This window comes from Equus caballus, chromosome X (assembly GCF_041296265.1).
Source record: "Equus caballus isolate H_3958 breed thoroughbred chromosome X, TB-T2T, whole genome shotgun sequence".
Taxonomy (NCBI): Eukaryota; Metazoa; Chordata; class Mammalia; order Perissodactyla; family Equidae; genus Equus; species Equus caballus.
The window spans coordinates 141694438-141721213 of record NC_091715.1 but is presented as its reverse complement, the minus strand read 5'-3'; the positions used below and the strand labels follow the sequence as shown (position 1 = coordinate 141721213).

At 50.8% G+C, this 26776-nt stretch overlaps 1 protein-coding gene across 3 annotated transcripts in view; it reads left to right on the top strand.

The window, feature by feature from the left end:
* CD99L2 (CD99 molecule like 2) overlaps positions 1-25614 on the top strand; it is a 114508-nt gene extending 88894 nt beyond the window's left edge. The window contains exons 6-10 of one of the 3 annotated variants that reach the window (XM_023634297.2): positions 15913-15951; positions 16407-16526; positions 20117-20134; positions 21605-21670; positions 22812-25614. In XM_023634297.2, coding sequence (XP_023490065.1) covers positions 15913-15951; positions 16407-16526; positions 20117-20134; positions 21605-21670; positions 22812-22873 — 305 coding nt within the window. In that variant the 3' untranslated portion in view covers positions 22874-25614. Of the gene's footprint in view, positions 1-15912; positions 15952-16406; positions 16527-19973; positions 20135-21604; positions 21671-22811 lie in introns of all 3 variants that reach the window. The other 2 variants (XM_070257491.1, XM_023634298.2) reach the window with 2 other exon arrangements.
* The last annotated feature ends 1162 nt before the right edge of the window (positions 25615-26776 follow it).

The window sequence follows — 26776 nt, the reverse complement described above, 5'->3', positions numbered from 1 at the left end:
TCCCTAATGAGAAATGATGTTGAGCATGTTTTTATATTCTCATTTGTATTCTTCTTTGGTGAAGTCTTTCCAGATGTTTTGCCCATATAAAAAATTCAGTTGTTTGATTTTATGAGTTCTTTATATAATCTGGATACAAGCCCTTTATCAGGTATATGATTTCGCAAATATTTTCTTCCAGTCTGTGGCTTGTCTTTTCCTTTTCTTAATAGTACTGTCAAATAAATCTATTTATTTTTATAAAGTTCAATTATCAATTTTTTCCTTTTATGGATCATGCTTCAGTGTTTAAGAACAACCAAGGTCGTGAAGATGGTTTTCTTTTATCTTCTTCTGAGAGTTTCATAGTTTTAGCTTTTACATTTAGGCCTTCACTCCATTTTGAATTAATCTTGATATGGTGTGAGATAGGGGTCCAACTTTATTCTTTTGCATGTGATATCCAGTTGTCCTGGCACAGTTTGGTGACAAGACTATCCTTTTTCCATTGAATTGTCTTGGCTCCTTTGGTGAAAATTGACCATAAGTGTAAGGGTTTGTTTCTGGACTCTGCTCCATTGATCTCTGTGGCTGAACTTCAGCCAATACCAGATTGTCTCTGCTGGGCGTCTGTTCAACTTGAGGGCGACCAATCCTGTGTGGAGAGTTTATCAAGCCCCTTCTGGGTGTCTCAGCTCCCCACCTCTCAGTTAAGTCCCTGGCTAGTTGACTGGTCGGTGGCTTGCTCAGGCTACAGGAGCTCCTGGCTGGCCCTGTTCACATGCCACCGAGATTGCCACATGAACTGACAGTGCTCCGAGTCCCGTGGGTCCACTTTGGCAGCTGCACTGCAGTCGCTGATTTTCATGGCCTGTGCACCCCTGCTGAAAAATGAGAGCCACCCTGGGCAACAAGGCCATAGACTCAAGCTGTTCCCCCGGAACTAAATCTGTTTCCTGAAATGGCTGTCTTTGATTGGCCAGGGTTATAGTTGCTCTCTGAGGAGAGGATTTGTTGACCTCCTCCCTCCCTCCTGCAAGAAGTCCTCTCCCCTACTATCTTTTGAATCTGGAAAATTCTTTCTCTTTGCCTCCCCTCAAGCTTAGGCCCATGTCACTTCCCCTTGGTTCATTACCTTAACCTCTTAACTGGTCTCCTGGCTCCAGTTTGTCTTCCATGCAGCTGCCAGAGGGAACCATCAGGAACATGAAACTGATCTTGTCTGTCTTCTGTTTAAAACTATTGTGCAATAATGAAAAAACAGCCCAATTTAAAAACGAACCTAAGGTTTGAACAGACACTTCACAAAGGAAGTTATATGAAGATGCTCAAAATCATTATTCATTGGGGAAATGAAACTTAAAACCACAATGAGATACAACACACCCACCAGAATGGCTAAAATTAGAAAGACTGATGATACCAAATGTTGGTGTGGACGTGGAGCAACTGAAACTCTCATGCATCGTTGGTGGGAATGTAAAGTTTCTTTTCTCTCTCTCTCATTTTTTTTTTTAATTTTTTCCGAGGAAGATTAGTCCTGAGCTAACTACTGCCCTCTGGTGCACGCCTCCCCATGAAGGAAAGAGTGACACATTTGATTGGCTAGGCTGATGATCCTCTGGGCCACATTAGTGATGGGGTCATGGCATGAAATATTTTCTCCTGGACCCTGAAGGGGGTGAGGGAGCCCAGGGCCCTCCATGAAGCTGGCTGGGTAAGCGTGCAATCTTAAAGTTTCTGAACTCTGTGATCTTGTCTGTAAACCCAGCTTCCCCTGGGTCAGCTCCAAGGTGATTTGGAGAGAGGAGAGAGGAGAAATAACAGGAAGCTTCCATCTGGCCTCAAGCCATGTCCTCTGACACCAACACAGAAGGCCGGACCTCGAGGGTGCTGAGGGACTTGTCCAGCCCTTCATAAAGTGGGTGCCTTTCCTGAGCTTCCTCTGGCCCCTCGCAACTCTTCTCTGTTGGGAAAGGGTCTGGAGAGGAGGAGGGTGTCATTAGCACCCCCGGATCACTCCCACTGGTGTGTTGCTCAGAAAACTCTTGATAAGTTGACCCAGGGGATCCCATAGGGACAGAGGAGGGGCTGGGCTGGAGGGAAAGAGTGGCTCAGGGAGGGGGCATCAAGGGACAGGCCATTTGCTGATGCTTTCCCGTCCCCAAGGCGGCAGCCTTTCCATCCTCAGGGAGAGCCTGCCTCCTGCCCCCCTTAAAGATGTTTAGGGACAGTAGCTGGTCATCGCTCTGGCTGGATGTTTTACCCCTGCTTGTTCTTGCTGGACCTTTCCCGAACTTCTGGGTCTGCTCAAAGCGAGCATTTTGATGACCGGCTTGTTCAAGTGGCAGTCCTTGGAGTCTTGGATGGTAGGGGATGGGTGTCGCCAGGGAGGGCCTGCCGTCTCCTTCAAGTGCAAACCCTCCCTGCATGGCAAAGAAGCTCGTGAGCAGAGGATCCCACCTGGCCCTTCTCCGCGGAGCTCTGCAGGTGAGACCACTTTGCAGCGCCAGCACCTCACTGTGCCGCTGCCTTTCTGCCGGCGCCGCCACCTGCCACCACGTCTGCGGCCTCCACGCTGCATCCTTGTGCTATCTGCTGCTGGTCTGTAACAACTGTGGGCTCACGGGGCAGAACATACCACATTGTTTTCTTAGAAAAGGAAATTTAATGTTGGAATCAAATTGAGCACCTTCTTACTCCCAGATGGCAATTTTTTTAAGATTTTATTTTTCCCTTTTCTTCCCAAAGCCCCCTGGTACACAGTTGTGTATTTTCAGTTGTGGGTCCTTCTAGTTGTGGCATGTGGGACGCCACCTCAGCATGGCCTGATGAGCGGTGCCATGTCCACACCCAGGATCCAAACTGGCGAAACCCTGGGCCGCCAAAGCAGAGCGTGCAAACTTAACCACTCGGCCACGGGGTCGGCCCCCAGATGGCAATTTTTAAGGCCAAAAGCACATAGTTCTTAAAAACTGAGGCAAGAACCAAAAGCCATACTTCTAAATAGATAGAAACATTCTCGTCTACGCCTGTCTGGGTCCCACACGTCTGTGTCGGCTGTGTGACAACGTCCCCAAATGTGAAGCATGAGCACCATCGCCTTTGGCTCCCAGGGTTAACTGAGAAGGTGTTATGGGCTGTGGTCAGTTGACTCTAACTTTAAGTGCTATTTCCCTCCAGATGCAACCCTGTGGTCCCCAGGAGGGACCTGCGGGAGCCACGGTCGTTGATTGCCACCCGGGGCTTTTCCCAGACAGCCTCCTCCGCTCTCCCACTGACCTTGCCCGGGCCTGCACTCAGCTACTGCTCCTCCGAATTATCATGGTGTTGGTTTCTCTCATGATACCACACATGGGAAGCCTTACTTAGGCCTCTGGGCTTGCTCCTCCTCTGGAACCTCCAAGATTCTGGAGTCTTCCAGGTCCTCAGGTTTCCTGTTTTTTAAATTTTTTTATTGTGGTAAGATAAACGTAACAAAGTTTATCATTTTAACCATTTCTTTTAACTTTTTATTATGATTATGAGAGTTTACAATCTTGTGAAATTTCAGTTGTACATTATTGTTAGTCATGTTGTAGGTGCACCACTTCACCCTTTGTGCCCTCCCTCCACCCCCCCTTTCCCCTGGTAACCACCAATCAGTTCTCTTTGTCTACATGTTTAACTTCCACCTATGAGTGGAGTCATACAGAGCTCGTCTTTCTCTATCTGGCTTATTTCACTTAACATAATACCCTCAAGGTCCATCCATGTTGTTGTGAATGGGACGATTTTATCCTTTTTTATGGCTGAGTAGTATTCCATTGTGTATATATATATATATATATACCATATCTTCTTTATCCAATCATCAGTTGCTGGGCACTTAGGTTGCTTGCACATCTTGGCTATTGTGAAGAACGCTGCAGTGAACATAGGGGTGCATGGGACTTTTGAAACTGCTGATTTCAAGTTCTTTGGATAGATACCCAGTAGTGGGATGGCTGGGTCATAAGGTATTTCTATTTTTAATTTTTTGAGAAATCTCCATACTGTTTTCCATACTGGCTGCACCAGTTTGCATTCCCACCAACAGTGTATGAGGGTTCCTTTTTCTCCACAACCTCTCCAACTTTGGTTATTTTTGGCATTCTAACAGGTGTAAGGTGATATCTTAGTGTAGTTTTGATTTGCATTTCCCTGATGCAGAGCGATGATGAACATCTTTTCATGTGCCTGTTGGCCATCCATATATCTTCTTTGGAGAAATGTCTGTTCATGTCTCCTGCCCATTTTTCGATCAGGTTGTTTGATTTTTTTGTTGTTGAGCTGTATGAGTTCTTTATATATTATGGAGATTAACCCTTTGTCAGATAAATAACTTGTAAATATTTTTTCCCAACTAGTGGGTTGTTGTTTTGTTTCAATCCTGTTTTCCCTTACCTTGAAGAAGCTCTTTAGTCTGATGAAGTACCATTTGTTTATTCTTTCTATTGTTTCCCTCATCTGAGAAGTTATGGTGTCCGAATAGATCCTTTTGATACTGATGTCAAGGAGTGTACTGCCTATATTCTTTTGTAGAAGACTTATTGTTTCAGGTCTAATCATTAGGTCTTTGATCCATTTTGAGTTTGTTTTTGTGAATGGTGGAAAAGAATGGTCAATTTTCATTCTTTTACATGTGGCTTTCCAGTTTTCCCAGCACCATTTGTTGAAGAGACTTTCTTTTCTTCCTTGTATGCCCTCAGCTCCTTTGTCGAAGATTAGCTGTCCATAGATGTGTGGTTTTATTTCTGGGCTTTCAATTCTGTTCCATTGATCTGTACACCTGTTTTTGTACCAGTACCATGCTGTTTTGATTACTGTAGCTTTGTAGTATGCTTTGAAGTCAGGGATTGTGATGCCTGCAGCTTTGTTCTTTTTTCTCAGAATTGCTTTAGCAATTTGGGGTATTTTGTTGCCCCATATGAATTTTAGGAGTCTTTGTTCAATTTCTGTAAGGAATGTCATTGGGATTCTGATTGAGATTGTATTGAATCTGTAGATTGCTTTGGGTAGTGTGGACATTTTAACTATATTTATTCCAATCCATGTGCATGGAACGTCTTTCCATCTCTTTATGTCGTCATCAGTTTCTTTCAGGAAAGTCTTGTAGTTTTCATTGTATAGGTCTCTCACTTCCCTGGTTAAATTTACCCCAAGGTATTTTATTCTTTTTGTTGCGATTGTGAATGGGATTGAGTTCTTGAGTTCTTTTTCTGTTAGTTCGTTGTTAGAGTATAGAAATGCTACTGATTTATGTATGTTGATTTTTTACCCTGCAACTTTGCTATAGCTGTTGATTATTTCTAGTATTTTCTGATGGATTCTTTGGGGTCTTCTATATATAAGATCATGTCATCTGCAAACAGTGAGAGTTTCACTACTTCATTACCTATTTGGATTCCTTTTATTTATTTTTTCTGTCGAATTGCTCTGGCCAAAACCTCCAGTACTATGTTGAATAGGAGTGGTGAAAGTGGGCACCCTTGTCTTGTTCCTGTTCTCAGAGGGATGGCTTTCAGTTTTTGTCTGTTGAGTATGATGTTGGCTGTGGGTTTGTCATATATGGCCTTTATTATGTTGAGGTACTTTCCTTCTATACCCATTTCATTGAGGGTTTTTATCATAAATGGATGTTGGATCTTGTTGAATGCTTTCTCTGCATCTATTGAGATGATCGTGTGGTTTTTGTTTCTTATTTTGTTAATGTAGTGTACCACATTGACTGACTTGTGGATGTTGAACCATCCTTGTGTCCCTGGTATAAATCCCACTTGATCGTGGTGTATAATCTTTTTGATATATTGCTGTATTCGGTTTGCCAGAATTTTGTTGAGGATTTTTGCATCTATGTTCATCAGTGATATTGGCCTGTAGTTTTCCTTCTTTTTGTTGTCTTTGTCAGGTTTGGGGATCAGGGTGATGTTGGCTTCATAGAATGTATTAGGGAGAGCTCCATCTTCCTCAATTTTCTGGAATAGTTTGAGAAAGATAGGTATTAAATCTTCTTTGAATGTTTGGTAGAATTCTCCAGAGAAGCTGTCTGGCCCTGGACTTTTATTTTTGGGGAGGTTTTTGATTATTGTTTTGATTTCTTTACTTGTGATTGGTCTATTCAGATTCTCTATTTCTTCCTGATTCAGTTTTGGGAGGTTGTAAGAGTCTAAGAATTTATCCATTTCTTCTAGGTTGTCCAATTTGTTGGCATATAATTTTTCATAGTATTCTGTTAGGATTCTCTGTATTTCTGTGGTATCCATTGTGATTTCTCCTCTCTCGTTTCTAATTTTATTTATTTGAGACGTCTCTCTTTTTTTTTAGTGAGTCTGGCTAAGGGTTTGTCAATTTTATTTTTTCGAAGAAATAACTCTTTGTTTCATTGATCCTTTCTAGTGTCTTTTTTGTTTCAATATCGTATATCTGCTCTATTTTTAGTATTTCCCTCCTTCTACAGACTTTGGGCTTTGTGTTTTCTTCTTTTTCTAATTCTGTTAGGTGTCATTTGAGATTGCTTATCTGAGATTTTCTTGCTTATTGAGGTGAGCCTGTATTGCAATGAATTTCCATCTTAGGACCTCTTTTGCTGCGTTCCAAATGAGTTGGTATGGTGTATTTTCATTTTCATTTGTCTCCAGATAATATTTGATTTCTTCTTTAATTTCTTCAATAATCCATTGTTTGTTGAGTAGCATGTTGTTCAGTCTCCACATTTTGGCTCCTTTCCCAGCTTTATTCTTGTGGTTGATTTCTAGTTTCATAGCATTGTGGTCAGAAAAGATGCTTGATATCATTTCAACCCTCTTGAATTTGTTGAGGCTTGCTTTGTTTTCCAAGATATGGTCTATCCTTGAGAATGTTCCATGAGCACTTGAGAAGAATGTATAACCTGCTGTTGTTGGGTGGAGTGTTCTATATATATCTATTAAGTCCATCTGGTCTAATTTTTCATTTAATTCTATAATTTCCTTGTTGACTTTCTGTCTGGATGATCTATCCATCGGTGTTAATGGGGAGTTGAGGTCCCCTACTATTATTGTATTGTTATTGATGTCTTCTTTTAGTTTTGTTAAGAGTTGCTTTACAAATTCTGGTGCTCCTGTGTTGGGTACGTATATATTTATAAGTGTTATGTTATCTTGGTGGAGTGTCCCTTTTATCATTATAAACTGCCTCTCTTTTTCTTTGTCTGTTTTGTTTTGAAGTCTACTTTGTCTGATATAAGTATGGCGACACCCGCTTTCTTATATTCATTATTAGCTTGGAGTATCATCTTCTATCCTTTCACTCTGAGTCTGTGTTTGTCTTTGGGGCTGAGGTGTGTTTGCTGGAGGCAGCATATTGTTGGGTCTTGTTCTTTGATCCATCCTGCCACTCTGTGTCTTTTGATTGGAGAGTTCAACCCATTTACATTTAGAGTGATTATTGAAATGTGGGGGCCTAATGCTGCCATTTTATCACTTGTTTTCCGGTTCTCTTGCATTTCCTTTGTTTCTCGTCCCATGATTTTGGACTACTAATTCAGGTAGGTAGATTTCTATATTGGCTTTATTCTTATTCGTAATTTGTGTCTTTATTCTTGTTATTTGTTTACTGGTTACCAAGTGGTTTGTATAAAACATCTCATAGATGAGATAGTCCATTTTCTGATAGCCTCTTATTTCCTTAGATTAAGACGTTCCATACTTTTCCTCTTCCCCTTCTAGATTGTTATTGTCAAATTTTTTTTTCCTTCCTTCTTGTGTTGTGACTTTGTGGTTAAAATGACAATATTATATTTATTCTTGGTGTTTCCCTTCCTTTTATCTTTAATGTTATACTTAACTTTTGCTAACCTGTTCTGATGGAGAGCTGTAACTATCTGATTTTGTCTTTCTAATTATCTCCTTTGCTCTGGGTTTTGTAATCCCTTTCCTTTTTTTGTTTTTTCAGGTATGAGGGTCTGCCTGAGCCTTTCTTGTAGGGGAGGTCTTGTGGCAATGAATTCCCTTAACTTTTTATCATCTGGGAAAGTTTTTATTTCTCCATCATATTTGAAGGATATTTTCGCTGCATAGAGTATTCTTGGCTGCAAGTTTTTGTCCTTCAGAGTTTTGAATATATCATTCCACTCTCTTCTAGCCTGTAAGGTATCTGCTGACAGCCTTATAGGAGTTCCTTTGTAGGCTATTTTCTTCTGCCTTGCTGCCCTTAGTATTTTCTCTTTGTCATTGACTTTTGCAGGCTTCACTACTATATGCCTTGGGGTTGGTCTTTTTATATTGATAATGTTTGGAGATCTATTGGCTTCTGTCACATGGAGTTCCATCTCTCTCCCCAGGTTTGGAAAGTTCTCAGCCATTATTTCTTTGAACAGGCTTTCTGCCCCCTTCTCCTTCTCTTCCCCCTCTTGGATACCTATAATCCTTATGTTGCATCTCCTAATTGAGTCAGATATTTCACAGAGAGTTGCTTCATTTCTTTTTAGTCTTAATTCTCTCTCCTCCTCTGCCTGCAGCATTTCTATATTCCTATCCTCCAAATTGCTAATTCTGTACTTCATATTATCGACCCTACTGTTCAGAAAGTCCAGATTTTTCTTAATCTCCTCCATTGTGTTCTTCATCTCCAATATTTCTGATTGGGTCTTCTTTATAGTATCATGCTCTTTTGTGACATAGCTCCTGAATTCGTTGAGTTGTCTATCTGTATTCTCTTTAAACTCATTGAGTTTTTTACTGATGGCCATTTTGAATTCATTGTCATTTAGGTTATAGATTTCATTGTCTTTGGGATTGTTTTCTGGGTACTTGTCATTTTCCTTCTGTTCTGGAGATTTAATATATTTTTTCATACTGCTTGATGGCGTGAATTTGTGCCTCCGCATAGGAATAGAGTTTAGTTACTGCTTTCACTTGCTTCTACTGGAGTTGGGGGGGGGGGGGAGCAGCTGTTTAATCTGCACTGACCAGGATCACTCTCAGTGATGCTGACTGGACCTGGGCCCCTCCTCATGGTCACAGTGGTCCTGTGGTGTCTCTTTTCAGCTGTGGGGACAATCACAAGGGGGCCTCAGGTTGCTCGTGCCTACTGTCACAGACCACCTAGACACGCTCCCTCCTTAGGATCTGCAGCAGTGTTATGGGCTTTCACAGCAGCCAGGAGTAGGTTCACCTAGACTCACAGCTCTGTCACTGTCATGACCCGCAAGATCTCACTTGTCCACTGTGGGCCACAGCAGAGCTATGAGTATCTACTGCAGGCTGTGGTTAGCTCACCCAGCTGTGCTACTTCTGCCCCAGGGCCTTCCAGCCTTGTGATTGCTGGGCGGGGCCTCTCCACTAATGCTGTGCAGAGCCTTTCCCTGTGGCTGTTGTGGGACTGTGGATTTTCCCCCTGGATCATGGAGCAGGCTTGCTGGGACTCCAGGCTGCCACCACCCACTCACACAGGCTCACTGGGTGTCCCTTGCCCCCTCTGGGCCACAGCAGGATACCGTGAGTCAGAGGCAGCTGGTGGGCTGCTGCACTTCCCGGGATCCTCCTGCCCTGGGGCCTCCCAGCGTTCTGAATGCTGGGCAGGGCCTCTCTGCTAATGCCAAGTAGAGGCTTTCCCTGCCACTGGTGTGGGACCATGGATTTTCCCACTGGGCTTAGAGGCAATCGCGGGGGGCTTAGGTAGGGCTGTAATCACCTGTTTCCACTGTCATTCCATCAGCACATGCACACACCTGCCCTTGGTGCGTGGCGATGCTGTGAGCGTGTCTGCTGGAAGAAAGTCGCTTGCAGGTACTAGGCTGTCCAGGGGTCGGGGGTCAGAGAGTTTTCACCTATTTCCACCTTCTCCTGGGGGGAAGTCCATCCACCTTCCAATGTATAGCAGCATGGGTCTCTCAGGCGTCCTGAGATGCTGTGTGGATAGCCTTTGTTGACCGATGAATGCCCAATTAGTTGTAGATTCGAAGGGGGAGAAACAAAGAAAACTGCTCACTCTGCCATGTTGCTGATGTCACTCCCATTTTAACCATTTTTAAGTGTGCAATTCAGTGGCATTAAAATACATTCACTATATTGTGCGATCATCACTGTCTTCCATCTCTAGAACTTTTCCAAACTGAAACTCTGTCCCCGTTAAGCAATTTCACCCCATTCTCCCCTCCCTGCAGTCCCTAATGGCCACTGTTCTACTCTGTCTCTCTGAATTTGACTACTTCAAGTACTTCATATAAGTGGAACCATGCAGGATTTGTCCTTTTGTGTCTGGCTTTTTTCACTTAGCACAATGTCTTCGAGGTCCGTCCATGTTATCACCTGTGTCAGAATTTCCTTCCTTTCTCAGGCTGAAGAACATTCTGTTGTATGGATGGACCACATTTTGTTCATCCATTCTCCCTACTGGGTCCTTGAAGAAAACATTTCTCTTGCATTTTTACTGTATTTACAATCACTGTCTCAAAGTGTCTGGACCCTCTCATGATCCCTTATAAGCCATAAGTTAATCTCATGTAACAGGGAATTGGGTCTCAATGAGAACATAATTATGGCAAAGGTGCTTAAGTGGAAGGGCTTACCCTAGAAATGTTGGCTAAGACCCACCAGACATCCACTGGCTGCTTGGTGACCACCGAGTGCCACAGGTGGTCTGCCCAGTTGTGGGCACAGTGGGCCAACTGGTGGCCTTCCATCAGGAGCTGAAAAGTTAGGGATTTGCCCCAAGACAGCCCTGATTCCCTCTGAACAGCCTTTTCTAGATGTTTCATCTATATGGCTCTCTAACTACTTCTTTGGACCTATTTCCATATTTTTTCAGCTTTCACAGTGTGAAGAAATAGGATGTTTCAGATGTAAGGAACTGCTCTCTGGTTCTAGTGTTCTAGGATGTGAAGAGACCCACTTGCTCCCTCAGAGCCCCTGCTCCCGACACACACATGTGCATGTGCGCACCCCCCTTCCCTCCCCCCCACTCAGGAGTGCAGCGTGAACACAGGGATTTTCTCTGAGATAACCTCTGGTCTCTTGGGAGCATGGCAAAGGCAGACAGGGTTCAGGGCTCTGTGTCCTGTCATGTTATCTAGAGGGTGAGCGTCTCATCCCTGAGGTGGATGTGGAGGGGCCCCAGGACATAGAGACTTTCTGGAATGGTGAGGAATGGCATCCCCATTGGTTAGCCTAGGCAGCCATATTCTGGCCAATTGTTTCAGTTCCATTTGACTTCGTTACCATGTGTCATTTAAAGAAAGCCTTTTCCCCTCTTTGTTTATTCATCTTTAAAATTTTTTCTTTTGCATTTATGCTGCCACTTTTTTTTATAATGAAAGATTTTTAAAAATCCAGAAGTCCTAGTTGTGGCTGTTGGAAGTCTAGAATACTTACAAAAGTCCTTAAATACTTGAACATCCCCCTAGCAGTTCTAGATAGAATCTTCCCAGTGTTACGTGACTCTCCATGCCCGTGGCAAGTCATGTGTCAGGCACTCGCTGCGAGCCCAGGGTTGCGCTATTGCCAGAGAAGGGCAAATACGTGCGTTGCATCCCTCCTCCCAGGTTTGTGGCTGTGTGGGACTCGAGCCTGCTGGGCGTGGACATGTGTGTGTGCATTGTTGTCGTTTGTACTTGACGATGTTGAGGATATAACACTTCTCTTGACAACGGGGCTTGTTTATGACTTCCTCACTGAGGTAAAGCCTCCTGTTCTTCAGTGGTTGCTATAGCTATAGGAGTCCTCACAGCTGTGGTGGGCGCTACAGCTCTGGGGGTCCCATAGCTATGGGGCTTGCTATTGCTACAGCAGTTACTATAGCTATGGCAGGCCATATGGTTTCAGGGGCCCCCATAGCTCCAGTGCCCAGCCCTATAGCTATGGCAGTTGCGATTGCCACGACAGCGGTCCCTCGAGCTGGGCATTCCGAATAGCTGGCTGCGTGTATAGGTTTGTACACTCAGAGCAAATTGCAGTAGGAGATAGCCGTATGGGGGAATTTCTAGTGCAGTAGTGCCTCCTCCAGTCTCAGTGCTATATGACATAATTGTGACCTTAGAAGGCAGGTGGGGATATGAAACATGGTGTCCTCGGGAACGAAGATCCTGCCAGTGACCTGTGAAATAGCCTCTTCGAGCTGGCTCTCCACTGGTGGAAAATAGGGGTGGGTAGATTTGCATGGGGCTTGCATATTTTCAGTATTTTTTAGAAATGATATGAAAAAATACTTGTTTCCCCATCTAGGGAGGCTCATCAGGAAGGCTTCGGAGTCTGTGCTTGCAATACGCTTTCAGTGCAGGAGTGCACATTTGGAAATCTGTGTGTTGATTTTTATGAAAATGGGATCATGCTACCTTTTTATTCAATTATACCCTGAATGTGTTTCTCTCTCATTAAAGAGTACTCTCAAATATCACGTCAATGACCACATAACATTCTACTCCGTGATTTATTTAGCCAGTACCTATTTTTGTACCGAGAGGTTTTTCTCTTCCAGTTTTTACTGCTAGACGCAGTGCTGTGGTGAACGTCGTCATAGCCAAGTATACAAAACCTTAATGGTTTGTCAGATAAATTCCTAGAACCTGAATTGCTGGGTCACAGGCGGTGTAAAGTTTTAAAGAGGTAACTCTTCAAGTGTCCTGCCAAATGGCGCTGCATGAAGGTCGTAGCGCCAGCTTCCATGCCCACACCCGGAAGCACACGGGCCGTGTACACGGACCCTCGCTGCAGCTGCCTTGTATAGTTTTGTGATCTTGGCAGATTGGATCAGTGCAATACCTACCCTGTTTAAATTTACGTTTCTTTGGATCTAAGAGGGGTGAAACACTTTTCAGCTCTGTCTTACTTGACACTCTTAATGTGCTGCATGAATTGCCTCTTCGCGCCCATGGGCCACTTTTCTAGTCTGCATCTTTCCTGTTGACTTGTAAGAGCTCCTTTCATATTAGGGATTATTAAGCCCAATTTCTTCACATCCTCACCAACGCTTGTTTACCTTTTTTTGGATTCTAGCCATCCTAATGCGCGTGGAGTGGGATCTCATTGTGGGTTTGGTTCGCATTTGCCTAGTGACTAATGATGTTGAGCGTCTTTTCATGTGCTTGTTGGCCATTGGTATATCTCTTTAGAGAAGTGTCTATTCATGTCCTATGTCCATTTAAAAATTGAATTATTTGCCTTTTTCTTATTGAGTGGCAGAAGTTCTTTATATTTTCTCAATACTAGTCCCTTGTCAGATACACAATTTGCAAATGTTTCCTCCCATTCTGTGGGTTGTCTTTTTACTTTTTTAATGATGTCCTTTGAAGAACAAAAGGTTTTAATTTTGATGAAGTCCACTTTATCCATTTTTTTTCTTTTGTTGCTGTGCTGTTCAGACTGAAGTTTTTATTTTGATGGGGTCTTTTCCATTCGGGGTTTCTGGCCTTAGGGTCATGCTTGGAAAGTCATGCCTCACCCCAAGACGATATAAATGTTGTTCTCTTCTAATGCTTTTATGACTTGCTCCGTTTTCTGTTATTGTGAACTTCCTTCCGTGGACAGTATTGGATTGCATAGGTTGATTTTGTGCCCAGTGGCTCATTGGCTGCCCCAGTGCTGTCTTTTGCATGGCATGTGTTTTGTAAAGGAACCGGGTTGAGCCTGTGCTCACAGGAAGTGACCAGAGCTCGGTAGCCAAAGGGGGAAGAAAGCTGTTACACTGGCTTGGCTGCTTCCACCGGCAGACCTGTGTGGCTGACTTCAGTCCAGGTTTATGCAACCAGAAGGGACAGAAGGATCTAGAATGACTGGCTTTTCAGTTTTATCTTCCAATTATTCTTTAGCCTCACGATATTTTCAGCTCACGTGCCCATCTGAGCCATGAGTTGCCCACAGAATGGGAGCACTTTTTTTTGAGGATGAACAATTTTTTGTCCTCTTCTTAGGATGATGCTCCCATGCGTCACCGATGGTCAAATAGCGAGGAATTCCTGGAGTATTGAGCTTCTGCATCTTTTTGACGGCCTGGGGGAGGGCAAGACTTTCTCTCTGCGGGCCTGAGAGGACAGTAGGCAGGGGGCCATCCTGTTTACACTTCACAGAACACCCTTGCAGCTCCAGGTCATACAGAATGTGGGGCTGAGGTTGCTGGGAATCCTTGTGACCAAGTATTGATGAGGAAAGAGACGGGAACGAGCTTCGTTCCACCTCGAATGAGAAAGAGTCGGTGAGGCTGCTCACGGATCTAGTTGATTCAGTTCCAGTTTAACTAGAACTCTAGTGACATGAACACGCCAGCAGAGGGCGCCTGTGAGGGGACTTGCCCCTAGCCTTGACAGTGGCCGCCTCCAACACAGTCGGACTCCAAGTGCTCCCAGGGACCCCGCTGCTGATGTGGTGGCGCCCAGGGCGCCACCTGGCCTCCTTTCTCTAGCAGCACTGGTTGGGTTTTTAAATGTCGGTGCTCCCTGTTCTGTAGTAACCGTTCATGTCCACTCAGGGATTTTTATGAAATGCGTTTATTGCAGGGATTCAGCCCCAGGTGGGAGCATAACTAACTCATCCCCCTCCCCCACGACTCTTTTCTTAAAATAGACTATGTTTTAAAGCAGTTTTAGCTTCACAGCAAGATTGAGCAGGATGTACAGAGTCCCATTTGCCGCCTGGCCCCCACACCCACAACCTCCCCCCTTACAAACCCCCCAGCAGAAGGGCACATTTGTATCCATCTGAACCCGCGCTCCCACAGCCTCTTTGACTGTGAAGGAGCTGCCAGAGTTCATTGCCCTCAGCGTCCCCAGACGCTTTCTCCTAAGAACTCTGCGCTCTGGGAACACCGTCTCTCCTCAGCAACGGGCATTGTGCCCTGAGGAGAGGGCCACACGGAGGGAGTGCTCAAGGCTGAGTACTGTCCTGAAATGGCACCAGTTGCTTGTCAGGGAGCTGCAGTCTGGGGAAGTGTTGCATGCATGTGTGCATGTGTGTGTGCGTGCGCATGTGTGTACGTGTGTCTGCTGTGAACTGCCCCCGCAGGGATAGATTGTCCGACCCCCGCCACAGTCGAGGTGAAGAGCAGTTCCATCCCCACGAGGACCCCACCTGTGTTCCTTGTCTCATCACAGCCGGCCCCTCCCTCTCCACCCTCCTTACCCCTGTCAGCCGCTCCTCTGCTCTCCATCTCTGTGACATTTCAGAGCCTTTTGAATTTCAAAAGACTGGATAAGGCCTTGTCAGCCTGCATTTGTTTATGTTCCCAGAACCACTCAAATTGTGTGCCAGGCTAGATCCAGAAGTCCTTAAGACTCTTCGTTGTCTCTTAATCCTGTAGCATGTATGTGTACCTAAGTTACATGAACAGAAACATCTGGATTAGAAGAAGAGCATGTAAAGCACTAGACACAGGAGGAAAGTGAACGGAAATATTAACTGTAAACCTCTCTGGGTGGTGGGATTGGGAATTGTTTTTATGCTGGTCTTTCATCCTTTTTTCAACAGTTTTATGGAAGCGTGTTTGCATAAGCAGATAAAGGATAAATACTTCATACGGGAGACGGTAGATACGTGGGACACGTAGCGCTGTCATTCGGAGTCAGGCTCACCTGGCAGGGGCCCAGCTCCACCCCCTGGCGGCAAGTCCTTCTTGGCGAGCCGCTCCCACCGGCCCGGGACTGCGGGCACGTCTGTGGAGTGCTGGGCGTGAAGAGCCGGGATAAGACAAACGACCAGTGCACAGTTGCTATCACTTTGAAAATAGAAAGTTCCACCTGGCAGCCTGGGCTTTGCAGGTGACAGGCATAGGGAAGCAGGGCTTGCTACAGTCCGCTCAAAGCCCCCAGGGTATTTCCAGGCTAGGGCCTGTGGCAGAGGTGGGATCCAAAGGGTCAGTGAATCAGGAAGGGGCTATCCCTCCTGCCCCCGAGCTGGGTGGTCATGGGGTCACAACGGACACTAAGTGCTTTTGTGCTTTTTCCAGGTGATGACCCCTATGGCAGCAACGACGACCCTGCATCTGGTGGGTTTGAGTCCCAAGGTTTCTGTTGGAAACCACGAGGAGACATAGTGCTGGCCTCCCCAACCTTCCCGAGTGTTGGCAGTAGAGAACCACGAGGCCGACAGCGGAGGGCTGCAGTCATTTACAGGAATTAAACGTGAAAACCTGGATCCCCAGCGAGGTGGCCCCATGTGAAGCTCGCTGGCCTGAGACCCTCAGTTAAAGAGGGACTGCACCATTTCCATATCCTCCCTTCAAGCTTCTCAAAGTGAAATCCTTATGGAAAAGGAGAAGCACTTGGCTCATCTGAGAGGGCACCGTGTCATTTGAACACCTTAGATCCAAGTAGCACAGCCCTCTCGCACGCACTGGGGGGTTGGGGGCATTTGACGAAGCTGGGTGCCCGAACCGGTCCTCATGGTGCTGCTGGTCTGCCTCCCCCTCTCCTCATCTCTCGCACCCTCTCTTTTGCTCAGGAATGTCAGCAGAAACAGGCACCATCGCCGGAGTGGCCAGCGCGCTGGCCATGGCCCTGATCGGCGCCGTCTCCAGCTACATCTCCTACCAGCAGAAGAAGTTCTGCTTCAGCATCCAGCGTAAGTGCATGCGCACTCAGCCGCTGTGGCTGTGGCTGTGGCTGTGTCCGGAGCGGTTTCGTCCCCCCACTCCTGCACAGGACAAATGGGCAAGGGGCAGAAATGCGTGCCCACTTCCCGGGGCGAGGGGGACTGTGCCTATAAAACCAACAAGTGTGGTCGTCTTGTTCTCTCTCAGCAGCGCCCCACAGGGATCCCTGACACGGGGCGGGGGGGGGGGGTGCCCTGAGCCAGGATGCCATTTGTATTCAATTTACCCACAACTTACAGACTCCCAGCTATAGCCTAAAACGAAAGCAACCTATCTTTACAAATCCAGCGTGTAAGGGGGAAGGCACAAACCACACTGGATTCTTCCTCGACGTTCCTACTCCTTTAAAGCAGTTCATGATTCCATCTCTTGTATACTTTTCTGGCTCATGGGGGTTAGAGCAGAGGCACCCAGGCAGTGACCTCTTGGGATCTGACGGGGGCGTTGCCAGATGATAAGAGTGCTGGCTTGCCCAACAGTGCTGCCTGCCGGGTCTTTGAGATCCTTGGAGCCTGCTGCCCTTGGATCCAGCAGTACTCCAGGGGCACTGTTCACATCTCGGTGTGTAACCTGCACAACTGTATGTGGTCGCCCAGCTTGAGATCGTATCGTCCTACCATGGATCCAGAAGCTTGGCTCTAGAGTGGTATGAAGAGGGAAGAGTCAGAAGGAATACAGAATGGAGGCTGGACTGTCCTTAGAGCATTTCCTTGTGTCGGCTCAAAAGCAAAGAAACTGAGTGGCTTAAAACAACAGAAATTGATCCTCTCCCAGTTCTGGGGCCCGCAGTCTAAGATCAGGAGGTCCGCAGGGTTGAGGGTCTTTCCTTGCCTCCTCCAGCTTCCAATGACCCCAGGTGTCCCTTGGCTTGTGGCTACATCACTCCAGTCTCTGCCTGTGTCCTCACTCTGTGTCTGTGTCTCTCCTCTTCTGTTTCTTATAAGGACCCTTGTCGTTGGATTTGGGACCCACCCTAAATCCAGGATGATCTCATCTTGAGAGCCTTAATTCGATCACATCTGCAAAGACCTTTTTCCCAAATAAGGTCACATCCACAGGTTCCAGGGATGAGGACATGGACACATCTTTTAGGGGCCACCATTTACACCTGTACAGCTCATTACCCTAACAGTGAGATGCTGTCAGATCTGTGGCTGCTGCACAGCTGGCCGAGATGGCCCCTGTGCCAAGGGGCAGCTTTGAAAGAGAAACTATCAAAGCCGGGCCCCTAGTTACAGCAAGAACGCCCACCTGACACCGCCTGTGCCTTGGGGTCGCCGCCCGAGAGCTGCCATAGCCCCACGGGGCAGGCGCGCCAGGCCGCTCAGTGTGTAGACGAGGAAGCCGAGGCTCGGAGCGTTGCTGGGGCACTGACTCCAGGCGGGGAGCCGTGGCCCAGAAGGGGTGCTGGTCCATAGGGGGGGATTTCCAGACCCCGAGGTAGCCATCAGGTTGTATCTGTGCCTCCCTGGGGCTGCTCAGGCGAAATGAGAATACGATATTTTCACACTTGTTTCCTAAAACAAACAGGTGTGAGGTTTTGCAAATTGGATTAGCAGGCAAAGCCAAATAGAGTGTGAGGACATGAAGGCCGAGGTAGATGGAGATGAACAATTTATAGGATATTTGGGAGAGAAGAAACCAAAAAGAGGGCTGTCGATGACAGCCAACAGTGCTCTGGCAACAGGGCTGGAGGACATGCACGGGATCTCTCTCTTTCTGGGGGGCAGCTTCGAGGTGAGGGCCTGGCTCGGCCGGGCAGCGGGGAGTGGGCCTGCTGGCGGGGGAGGTCCCAGCCAGGGCGGCGAGTGTGCTTGTGGGGCCGATGGTGGCTCCCAGAAAGTTCCCGGGCTCCCCCCATGCCCAGCTCAGTCTGAGGGCGGGCTCCCCTCCCTACACCTACAGATTTCACACCACCCCCGCCGGCCCTGGGTACAGGGCCCCTCCACCCGGGGCCTTGGCCCCAGGGCCCCCTCAGACTGGGGAATCTTCCTCTGTCCCTCAATCCCTCTCTCTCCTGTGACCGTCACCCTCCCTGCCCCCCCGCCTCATTCTTTCCCCTCAGTCTGTCAAGGATGTCATTGTCATTTTTAAAGCCACACTGTCCTGAGTCCTTTACCTGGACACACTCGTATAAGCACTGTTGTCACCCCACGTTGACGCAGAAGGAACCGAGTGTGGAGAGTCCCCCGAATTTGAAAAAGGCCTCGGTTGCTTCTGTACCCAGCCCCTGTGCTACCAACCTTCTCTCTGGAATTTGTAAGCTGTCTCCACTCCTGTCCCGGTGGCCTCCCGTCACAAATTCCACCAGTGCTCCAGGAGCCTCCCATCCCCCACCTCACACCAGTGGGCTCCCTGATCTTGGGGCCACACATCTCCCCAACCGCCGCCGAGGCCTCTGCCTGTCCAGGGCCAGGTCGCCATGTCCTCCATCTGGATGATTCCATCAACCTCCTGCTCACCCAGTCTCCCCCGTACTTCTCCCTGCTCTGAGCAGCTAGAGGGACATATTTAAAATGCACAGGGGTGGGGGCTGGCCTGGTGGCACAGCGGGTAAGTGCACATGTTCCGCTTCGGCAGCCTGGGGCTCGTCGGTTCGGATCCCGGGTGCGGACGTGGCACCGCTTGGCACACCATGCTGCGGTGGGCGTCCCACACATAAAGCAGAGGAAGATGGGCATGGATATTAGCTCAGGGCCAGTGTTCCTCAGCAAAAAGAGGAGGATTGGCAGCAGATGTTAGCTCAGGGCTAATCTTCCTCAAAAAAATAAAATAAAACAAAATAAAATACACAGGGGCAGCTCAGCCTGCACCTCCCATGCTGCCCCTTCTCTCCGGGTCCCAGCCCAGCCCCTGAGCTTGGCGTTCCAAGCCCTTCATGGTTTGGCTTCAGCCACATCCCTTCCCCTCCCCACCCGCAGCCCAGTCCCGCCCGGGTCCCCAGAAGCCTTTGTCCGCAGCCATACTCACTTCCCTGAGTGTGCCCTGTTCTCTCTAGCGTCCTCTCACCTAGCTGCTCTCATCCTTCGGGCCACGGCGCCCCGCCAGCCTGTGGGGGGACTGGATGCCTGTCCGGCTGCCGCAGAGCCCCCACCCCCGCCCAGACCTGGCGTGGAGCCATGGGGTGGGATTGGGCTTCTTGGTTTCGTGTCTGCGATGTGGCCCCCCAGCACCTTCCAGACTGCAGTTCCGAGGGGCACTGTGTTTGCTTCATCCGCTGCTGTGTCCCTGGCACCTCGGCCGGACCGGAATCAGGAGGAGCCCCGTGGATGTCTGTGGGGGCCTCCTATCCCTGCGCCTTCCGCCCAGAGTGGCCTCGGCCACCGCTGTGTGGAGGGCAGGTGAGGCAGAGCAGAAACCGCTCTCCAGTCTCCACCGTGGTCCTCAGGGGTTTCTGGCCTCTGCTGCCACCATAGGGGCCCAGGCTTTGAGGACCCTCTGCTTCCCCTGTGTCCGCCCTTTGTGCCAAGGCCAGTGTGGCTCGTGGAGTGCCCCGGGGGGTCGTTGCAAGGGGCTGAGTTCTTGCTCCAGGCTCCTAAGCTTTGTGTCTTGCCTTCAGATGCAGCAGAAGGTCAAGGTAACTACCGGCTTTGACTTCACTGGTTTTCCTCCTCTGCTTTGGCCTCAACCCTTCATTGCCCGCCCCTCCCTCCCCACCTGCTGCTCCATCCATCGTGCCACTCTCCGCCCCTCCCCGCCCCGCCCCTTCCCCAACCCTCACCCACTTGGCTGCAACCACAACCATCTTCAGCTTTTTCTGATACGTGTGCGAGGATGCCACCTGCAAGACCCTCTGTCCCCAGGCTGTGTGCGGTAGGGGTGGGGCCCTGTCTGGGACTCAGATGCCTACTGGCGGTCATCCCCAAGGAGCAACCAGAGGGCTGCCCACGGGCAGGAGACAGTCCAACACATGCCAGGTTGGCAGCTGGGTGGTGGCCGGCAGGCTCAGGGTGCCTCTCCCGGCCCCTGCCTGTCAGCTGGGAACAGCTTCCACCGACTCCACCACCTGCCCTGCCCCACATGGGGGCTGGCTACACCCGCCAGTGAGCAACACCCGCATTTCTCCTGGGCCCATCTGGTGTCCACCTTGAGCCCGGTGAGCACCAGGGCCCGCAGTGTGCTTCTCCAGGCGAGGAGCCGCAGTGCAGCCTGGGGTGGCGGAGTGACTTACACTGGTGCCTGCTCGGTCGGTCAGAACCGTGGCCCAATTTTCCCACAGGTCCTGGGCTCTGGGCTCTGATAAGCTTTGCAGTCCCCGTCTTATCCAGGGATAGAGTGGGGTTGCTAAGGGGTGGGGTCACTCCGGGTCTTGAGTGACAGCCCTTGCGTTGAGCCTGGTGCCAGTCCGTGGCCTGAGTGCTGGCATGCGGAGGATGGTTTGTAGAGTCCCCAGGTCCCTCCTGGAAATAGGTGGTGAGAAAGCCCAAATAACTAACTAGACCAGAGCAGCTGTTGCTGGGTCCTGAGCCCTCCACACTTGGGCGGGGACAGCACTTGGTCCCGCTGCCTGGAGGAGCCCGTTGGCCTTTCCACGCGGGTGTTGCTGGGAAGGCCGCACACTGGCAGGAGGCTGTGCTGGCATCTCCGCCATGAGCCCCATCCTGCCATCTGTCCCTCCCTACCCCACATCCATCTGTCACCCACATGGTGCTTGGCTCCGCCTCTGCCTCCCTGGCCCCTGGGCTGGCCCGTGGGTGGTGCTGAGCCTTGCCATCAGGCATCCCCTCTGCTGGGCAGAGCTGCTGTCTGGCCCACAGTCTCACACATGGTGGCACGTGCCCTATGGGGATGGGGTGTCAGGTGCCTTTGCCACACGTCCTCATTTCTGAGGACAATGATGAGAACTCCTGGGCAGGGCAGCACATGCCCAGCCAGCCAGTCTTCACCCAAATAAGGACATTGAGGCGGCCCCGAGGGCAGGGCTGGAGCTCGTCCCAGGAGCTGTGCCTTTTCGCTGTGACGGAGGACTCGGTCAGGAGTTCTTCATCATGACTGGGGACCCCTGGGTTCTGTGTCAGTCCCTAACTCTGCCCTTTGCCCTTTGCAGAGGGTCTCAATGCAGACTATGTGAAGGGGGAGAACCTGGAAGCAGTTGTGTGTGAGGAGCCCCAAGGTAAGGACTTCTTGGTCACTGTCCCTTGCTGAAGGTCCCCTGGGACTGGGCCCCGCCCTGCGCAGAGCAGTGCTGGGGAAGCAGAGGAGCGCAGAGGTGTGTGTTTCTAGTTTCCAGCTGGAGCGGGGAGCTGCAGGGGCCCAGGGGTCCCTGCACTTGGCCTCGACCAGCCAGACGCCAGCTTCATGACACCGGGGCCCCAGGGGCTGTCTGGGGCCGTGTCGAGCCTTCTGTGCACGGCCGTGGCTCAGCCTCTGTTCTTGCCCCACCTGGGCCCAGCCCCCGGCCCTGCTGCTCCCTGTCAGGGACACTGGACCGGATCGGCGGAACGCTGACAGGGCCGCGGGGAATCTCTGAACCTCCACCCGTGACCTTTGGATTTTGAAAATTGCCAAAGGCAAGAGGGAATTTGGTTAAAACACAGCCTCCAGTGTTGGGGTCCATGCCCCTCCCTGCCTCTGCCCTCCATGGTCATCAAGCACTTTCTGGGTACACGACTCATTGGCAGGTCAGGCTGCTGGCCTGGAGGGGCCACCCTCCCAAGGCAGACAGAGCCTGTGGCCCCAGAACACTGGAGGGGGCGGGCCCGGCCGGGGTGGGGCAGACAGGCAGACGGTCCCTGGGCTGTGCCTGGAGCTGAAGGCCTTGGCAGTGGGGCCGCCCGTGGGTGTGTGATGGGGACAAGGTGCTCCAGGCCGTTGCTTAGGCCAAGTATCTGGCAGTGCTGCCCCGAGTGAGTTAGAGAACCCCGCATTACAGCATGGGAAAGCGACCCTGTGGTGGCATTCACTGCAGTAATGGTTAAGCCTCTTAGCTGCCACTGTGTGAGGTCTGCTACGGGCCAGGGAGTGTGGTGAGCGCTTTGTTTAAAACAATCCCCCAGCAACCCCGCCAGGAGCATCCCCCTGTTGCAGAGGAGGAAATGGAGGCCCAGCTGCTTCCAGGATCTGTCCGCTTCCGCCGCCTCTCCAGGGCCCAGGCCTGCCCTGAGTGGGGACAGTGGGTGCCAGAGTGGAGGTTGTCCGGGAGGGGCTGAGCTGCCCCAGCCCCTGGACAGGACAGGCGGGCCCCGAGGCGCTTGGGCTCCGCACCTTGCGTGCGGCTGGAATGGCAGCTTTCTCACGGCCGCTTCTCTCCCTAGTGAAGTACTCCGCGCTGCAAACGCAGTCCGCAGAGCCACCGCCGCAGCCGCCCCGGCTCTGAGGCCCTGCCCCGCTCGTGACCCAGCTCCTGCCTTCATTTGGACCCACAGCTGCTGCGCTGCCGCTTCCACCTCGCTGGCTTCTCGTTCTGTCTTCCGGATGAGCTCGGGGCGTGTGTGAGTCTGGTTCCTGTGCCCGCCCCCCGCAGGCGCTCTGAAGACACAGCCGCTGGGTCACCGACTCCCCAAAGCCAGCCTGCCCCCAGGCCTTAGTGAACTGGGGAGGGGGACCGAGCTGAGGGAGGCCAAGAGGACAGTTGTGCTCAGGGGGCAAGAGCTTGGACTCGGGGCTGTGGGATCCGCTGCACATGGCACTGACACGCTGTGGCGGGTTCTTGCTAATAGGCAGCCCCTGGCTGTGACCTCAAAGGACTGTCAGTGGGGGCCCAGCTAGCACCCAGTTCTCCTGGAGCCCCTGCAAGGAGCAAACCAGTGAGCGCCAGGTAACCACACACACACACACCACCCGGGTGGGGGGCGTTGTTTCTGTCCTTCTTTGCAGTCCCAGCTTTTGCGCTGCGGGGAGTGAGGCTTGTCATTATGTAAGTGCAGGCGCACGTGCCTGAGAGGTTAGCCTGCTGCTGGACTAGCAGGGAGCGGGGCTGGCGGGCCTCGTTGCTACCTGATGGCACAGGGGACCAGGCGCCTTCTCCAGGCTGACGACGGGGTTGCCTTTTAGGAATCACTTACACATTGCAAAGGGATTGTATCCTGGGCAGGGAGGTGCTCACCCTCCCCGTTTTCGGTTCTTATTTTGGTAGCAAAAGCTACAGACGTCAAGAATGAGCATCGAAGCCTGAAGCATGCTGCTTGTTTGCTTAAAAATGTATTTCAGGGGAGGGGGAGGGACGTTTGCTTGGTTTCATGAAATACAACTGACTCGGTCAGTCTGCACTGATCCTGCCTATCCTGTCCTGTCCTGTCCTGATGAAGGGCACTTGGGGGCCGTGCTCACTCGGGTGAAGGCCAGAGCCCAGGGACTGGCCGTCGCTTGGCCTGACACTGTCTGGTTTGGGCTGGAGCAGAGCTGGCTTCCTGGAATGTTCCCTTTGGCCCACACGTGGTCCTGCCCCTAGGAGCTCCGCTGTCAGAGGCTGAGCTAGAGCCTAGAGCCACCGTCAACGGGTAATCAGTTTCCAGCATAGAAACGCACTTCTGGAAGGATCATGTAAGTCAGCAGGGACGTAGGTTCCCATTTACAGAACTTCACGTGCCTCTGCGCTGCATGGATGGCACCACGTTCCAGCTGTGCGTTAGCTCCTTCACGTCCGCAGAGCTGGGATGAGGCAACCCTGACTTCTTAAGGAAATGAGTGAAATCTGAACAGACCCCACAGGTTGTGTAATGCATGCCTCGTGTTCGTTTTCAAATGCTCGTTGTGGGCCGGTGATCCATCGTAGAGCCTCTCTCAAGGCTGCCCTCGAGATCCATCCGCACTGCGTGCCCGTGGGCCCTGAAGTGCCCCTTCTCCCGCTCAGCGGTTCGTCCAGGACAGGACTGTGCGCCTGCCGGGGCAGCGGAGCACTGGGGAAGGGAATGAATGAGCAGGAGAGGCGCCGCATGCAAGGTTCGCTGCTCCCAGCGCTGCCCCACCCTCGTTGTGGGCCAGGTGGTTGTCAGCTTTGCCAGGCTTGTCCCTCCAGAGGACGGCAAGGGCTGAGAGCTGCACCCCCTGGCCGGTGCTGGGCTGGAGGCAGCTGGGGAAACTTTTTGCACCCATGGCCTGTTGCCACCTAGGTCTCGTGACCTCAGGGTTCAGGGAGGGCCAGTGTCCTAAGTATGGAGAGTTGGGCAGGGACCAGGGCAGTGCTCAGCAGCTCGTCGTGTTAGGGGGGTGGCTCGCCAAGGTGCCCAAGGCATTTTAAAGGAAGAAACAGGAGGCAGCACTTGTGTGTGCTAAAATACTTCTCTCCCTGCCACTGGGAAGGTTGGCCATTTACAGAGAAATCAGAGTCATGGTGGTGACTAGGATGCAGAGTGATGTGGCCCATGTGTCCCTTGGCATGGCCAGGTGTGGTGCGGGCCCTAGAGCTGTCGGGCTTCTGCCCCGGGAGGCTGGGCCCCTGCCCCTCAGCTCTGCAGTGAGGCCCGTGTGGTGGTGGAGCCCAAGGACCCTGCCGCCGTGCAGGCGAGTCGGCTGCCTGGCGCCCTGCCTGTGGGTCTGGGGGGACCTGGTTTGCGTGTCCTCCTGCCTGTGGTCGGAGGGGCCTGGTTTGCTGGTCCTTGGCCAGCCTGGCAGCCAGGCCTGCTCCCAGGGACTGGCCACCCCAGGTGGGGCACTCAGCCCCCGGGGGAGTTCTTGGAGGAGGCTGGGGGGGGGGGGAGGGGACTGACACCTGCAGAAGCCTGGGGGCTCTGGTAACTGTGGGTCTTTCTGAGCGTTGTGTTTGGCCAGCTGGGCCTGTCCCACGGGGTGTGATGCCAGTGACCTAGAAGGGCCCATTGACACTCTCCTGTGTCTATCAGCTTCACTGGGGGGCAGGGGGGCGGGTGTCTACAAGATCCACTCAGCAGAGGCAGGGAGGAGGCGTGGGGCAGGGCACCCTCCTGGTGTGGGACCCACAGAGCAGTGCCAAGCCCGCTGCCTTGGCCACTTCAGTTGGGGGTCAGTGCCAGCCCTCTGAGGAAGGAGAAATGGAGACCCACCTCAGAGTCCCTGGACTTTTGACGCGCTTCTGTGTAAGTGTGAATTGTGAACTGTCGTGTGTGTATTAAACAAAATGGAACCTGACTGGTCATTGCATTCTGCGGTGTGAAGGCACTTCCTTTGTCAAGTAATGGTTTTTTCTTAAAGTAACTTACGATGTGGAGCCGACCTCACTCCCCTCCCCCTGCCAAAGGTCCTTCTCACAAGGTTAGAGTTCTTGCACTTACCCTCTTGATGAAGGGCTTAGAGTCGGGGCTTCCAGGGCATGGCTCTTATCCGGGTACAAGGAGCTAAGGCCTGGAGATGCAGTGACAGGACCAGGGAGGGGCAGAGGTGGTCTCCAAACTCGTGACCAACTCCCCCGCCCCCCCCCCCCCCCCCGCCGCTGTTCTCCCTTCTTCCGAGAAAGCCGGTGCCTGGGAGAGACTCATTATGTGCGGGTGTTTCAGCCAGAGACAGCCGAGCAGGGATGGGGGCCTCTGCCCCCGGCACTCACTGCGGCCGTGTACACGGGGGCTGTTTGGGGTAAAACGTGCCCTTGCCATCACCTCATGGTTTGGCTTGCAAACTGAAAAGGCAGCTGGACGTTTCAGCATGAGCAAGATGCCGTGGCCCCTGGGTGAGTTTTTACATTGACGTGGGTACATTTTGGTGCCGTACGAGCCTTCTAGCAAAATAGCAAGTCCTCAAACCCCAACCCACCACGGGACTCTCTGTGCAGACATGCTGCACGGTCAGCTCGGGTCTGGCGCAGTGGCCCTGTCAGCCTTGCTGGGTGGTGTCACTGCTGGGGACTACAGTGACAGTGACTGCTGCATGGAGAGGGAAGGGACCCCAGGTCCTTAGAAGAGTGGCTCATGGGGGCATGTGGGTCCCTGTGGCCTCTACAGCCCCAGCAAGGCCAGTGCTCCTCCTCAGACTTGGGGCGGGGGGGGGGCCTCTCAGAAGTCCACCCCAGGTGACATTGCACCCGACTCTCACTCTCAAGTGTCCCCAGTGCGTCCTCATCATTTACTCAAGGTTAAGGTCAAGGGGCATTTTAGATTTTAAAATCAGAGTACTTACCCATTTCAGCCACTCAAGACTTGACCATTTGCACTTATGATTTAGTAAACAAATGAAGTCACATAAAGGCACTTTATATATATTAACTGGACTTGGCACAGAAGGTACAGAATGTTCACTGTTACTAACTTTCCCAAGGGAAAATTCTACTGAAATACTTTTAAAAAAAGGCAACAAAAAATGAGACCACAGA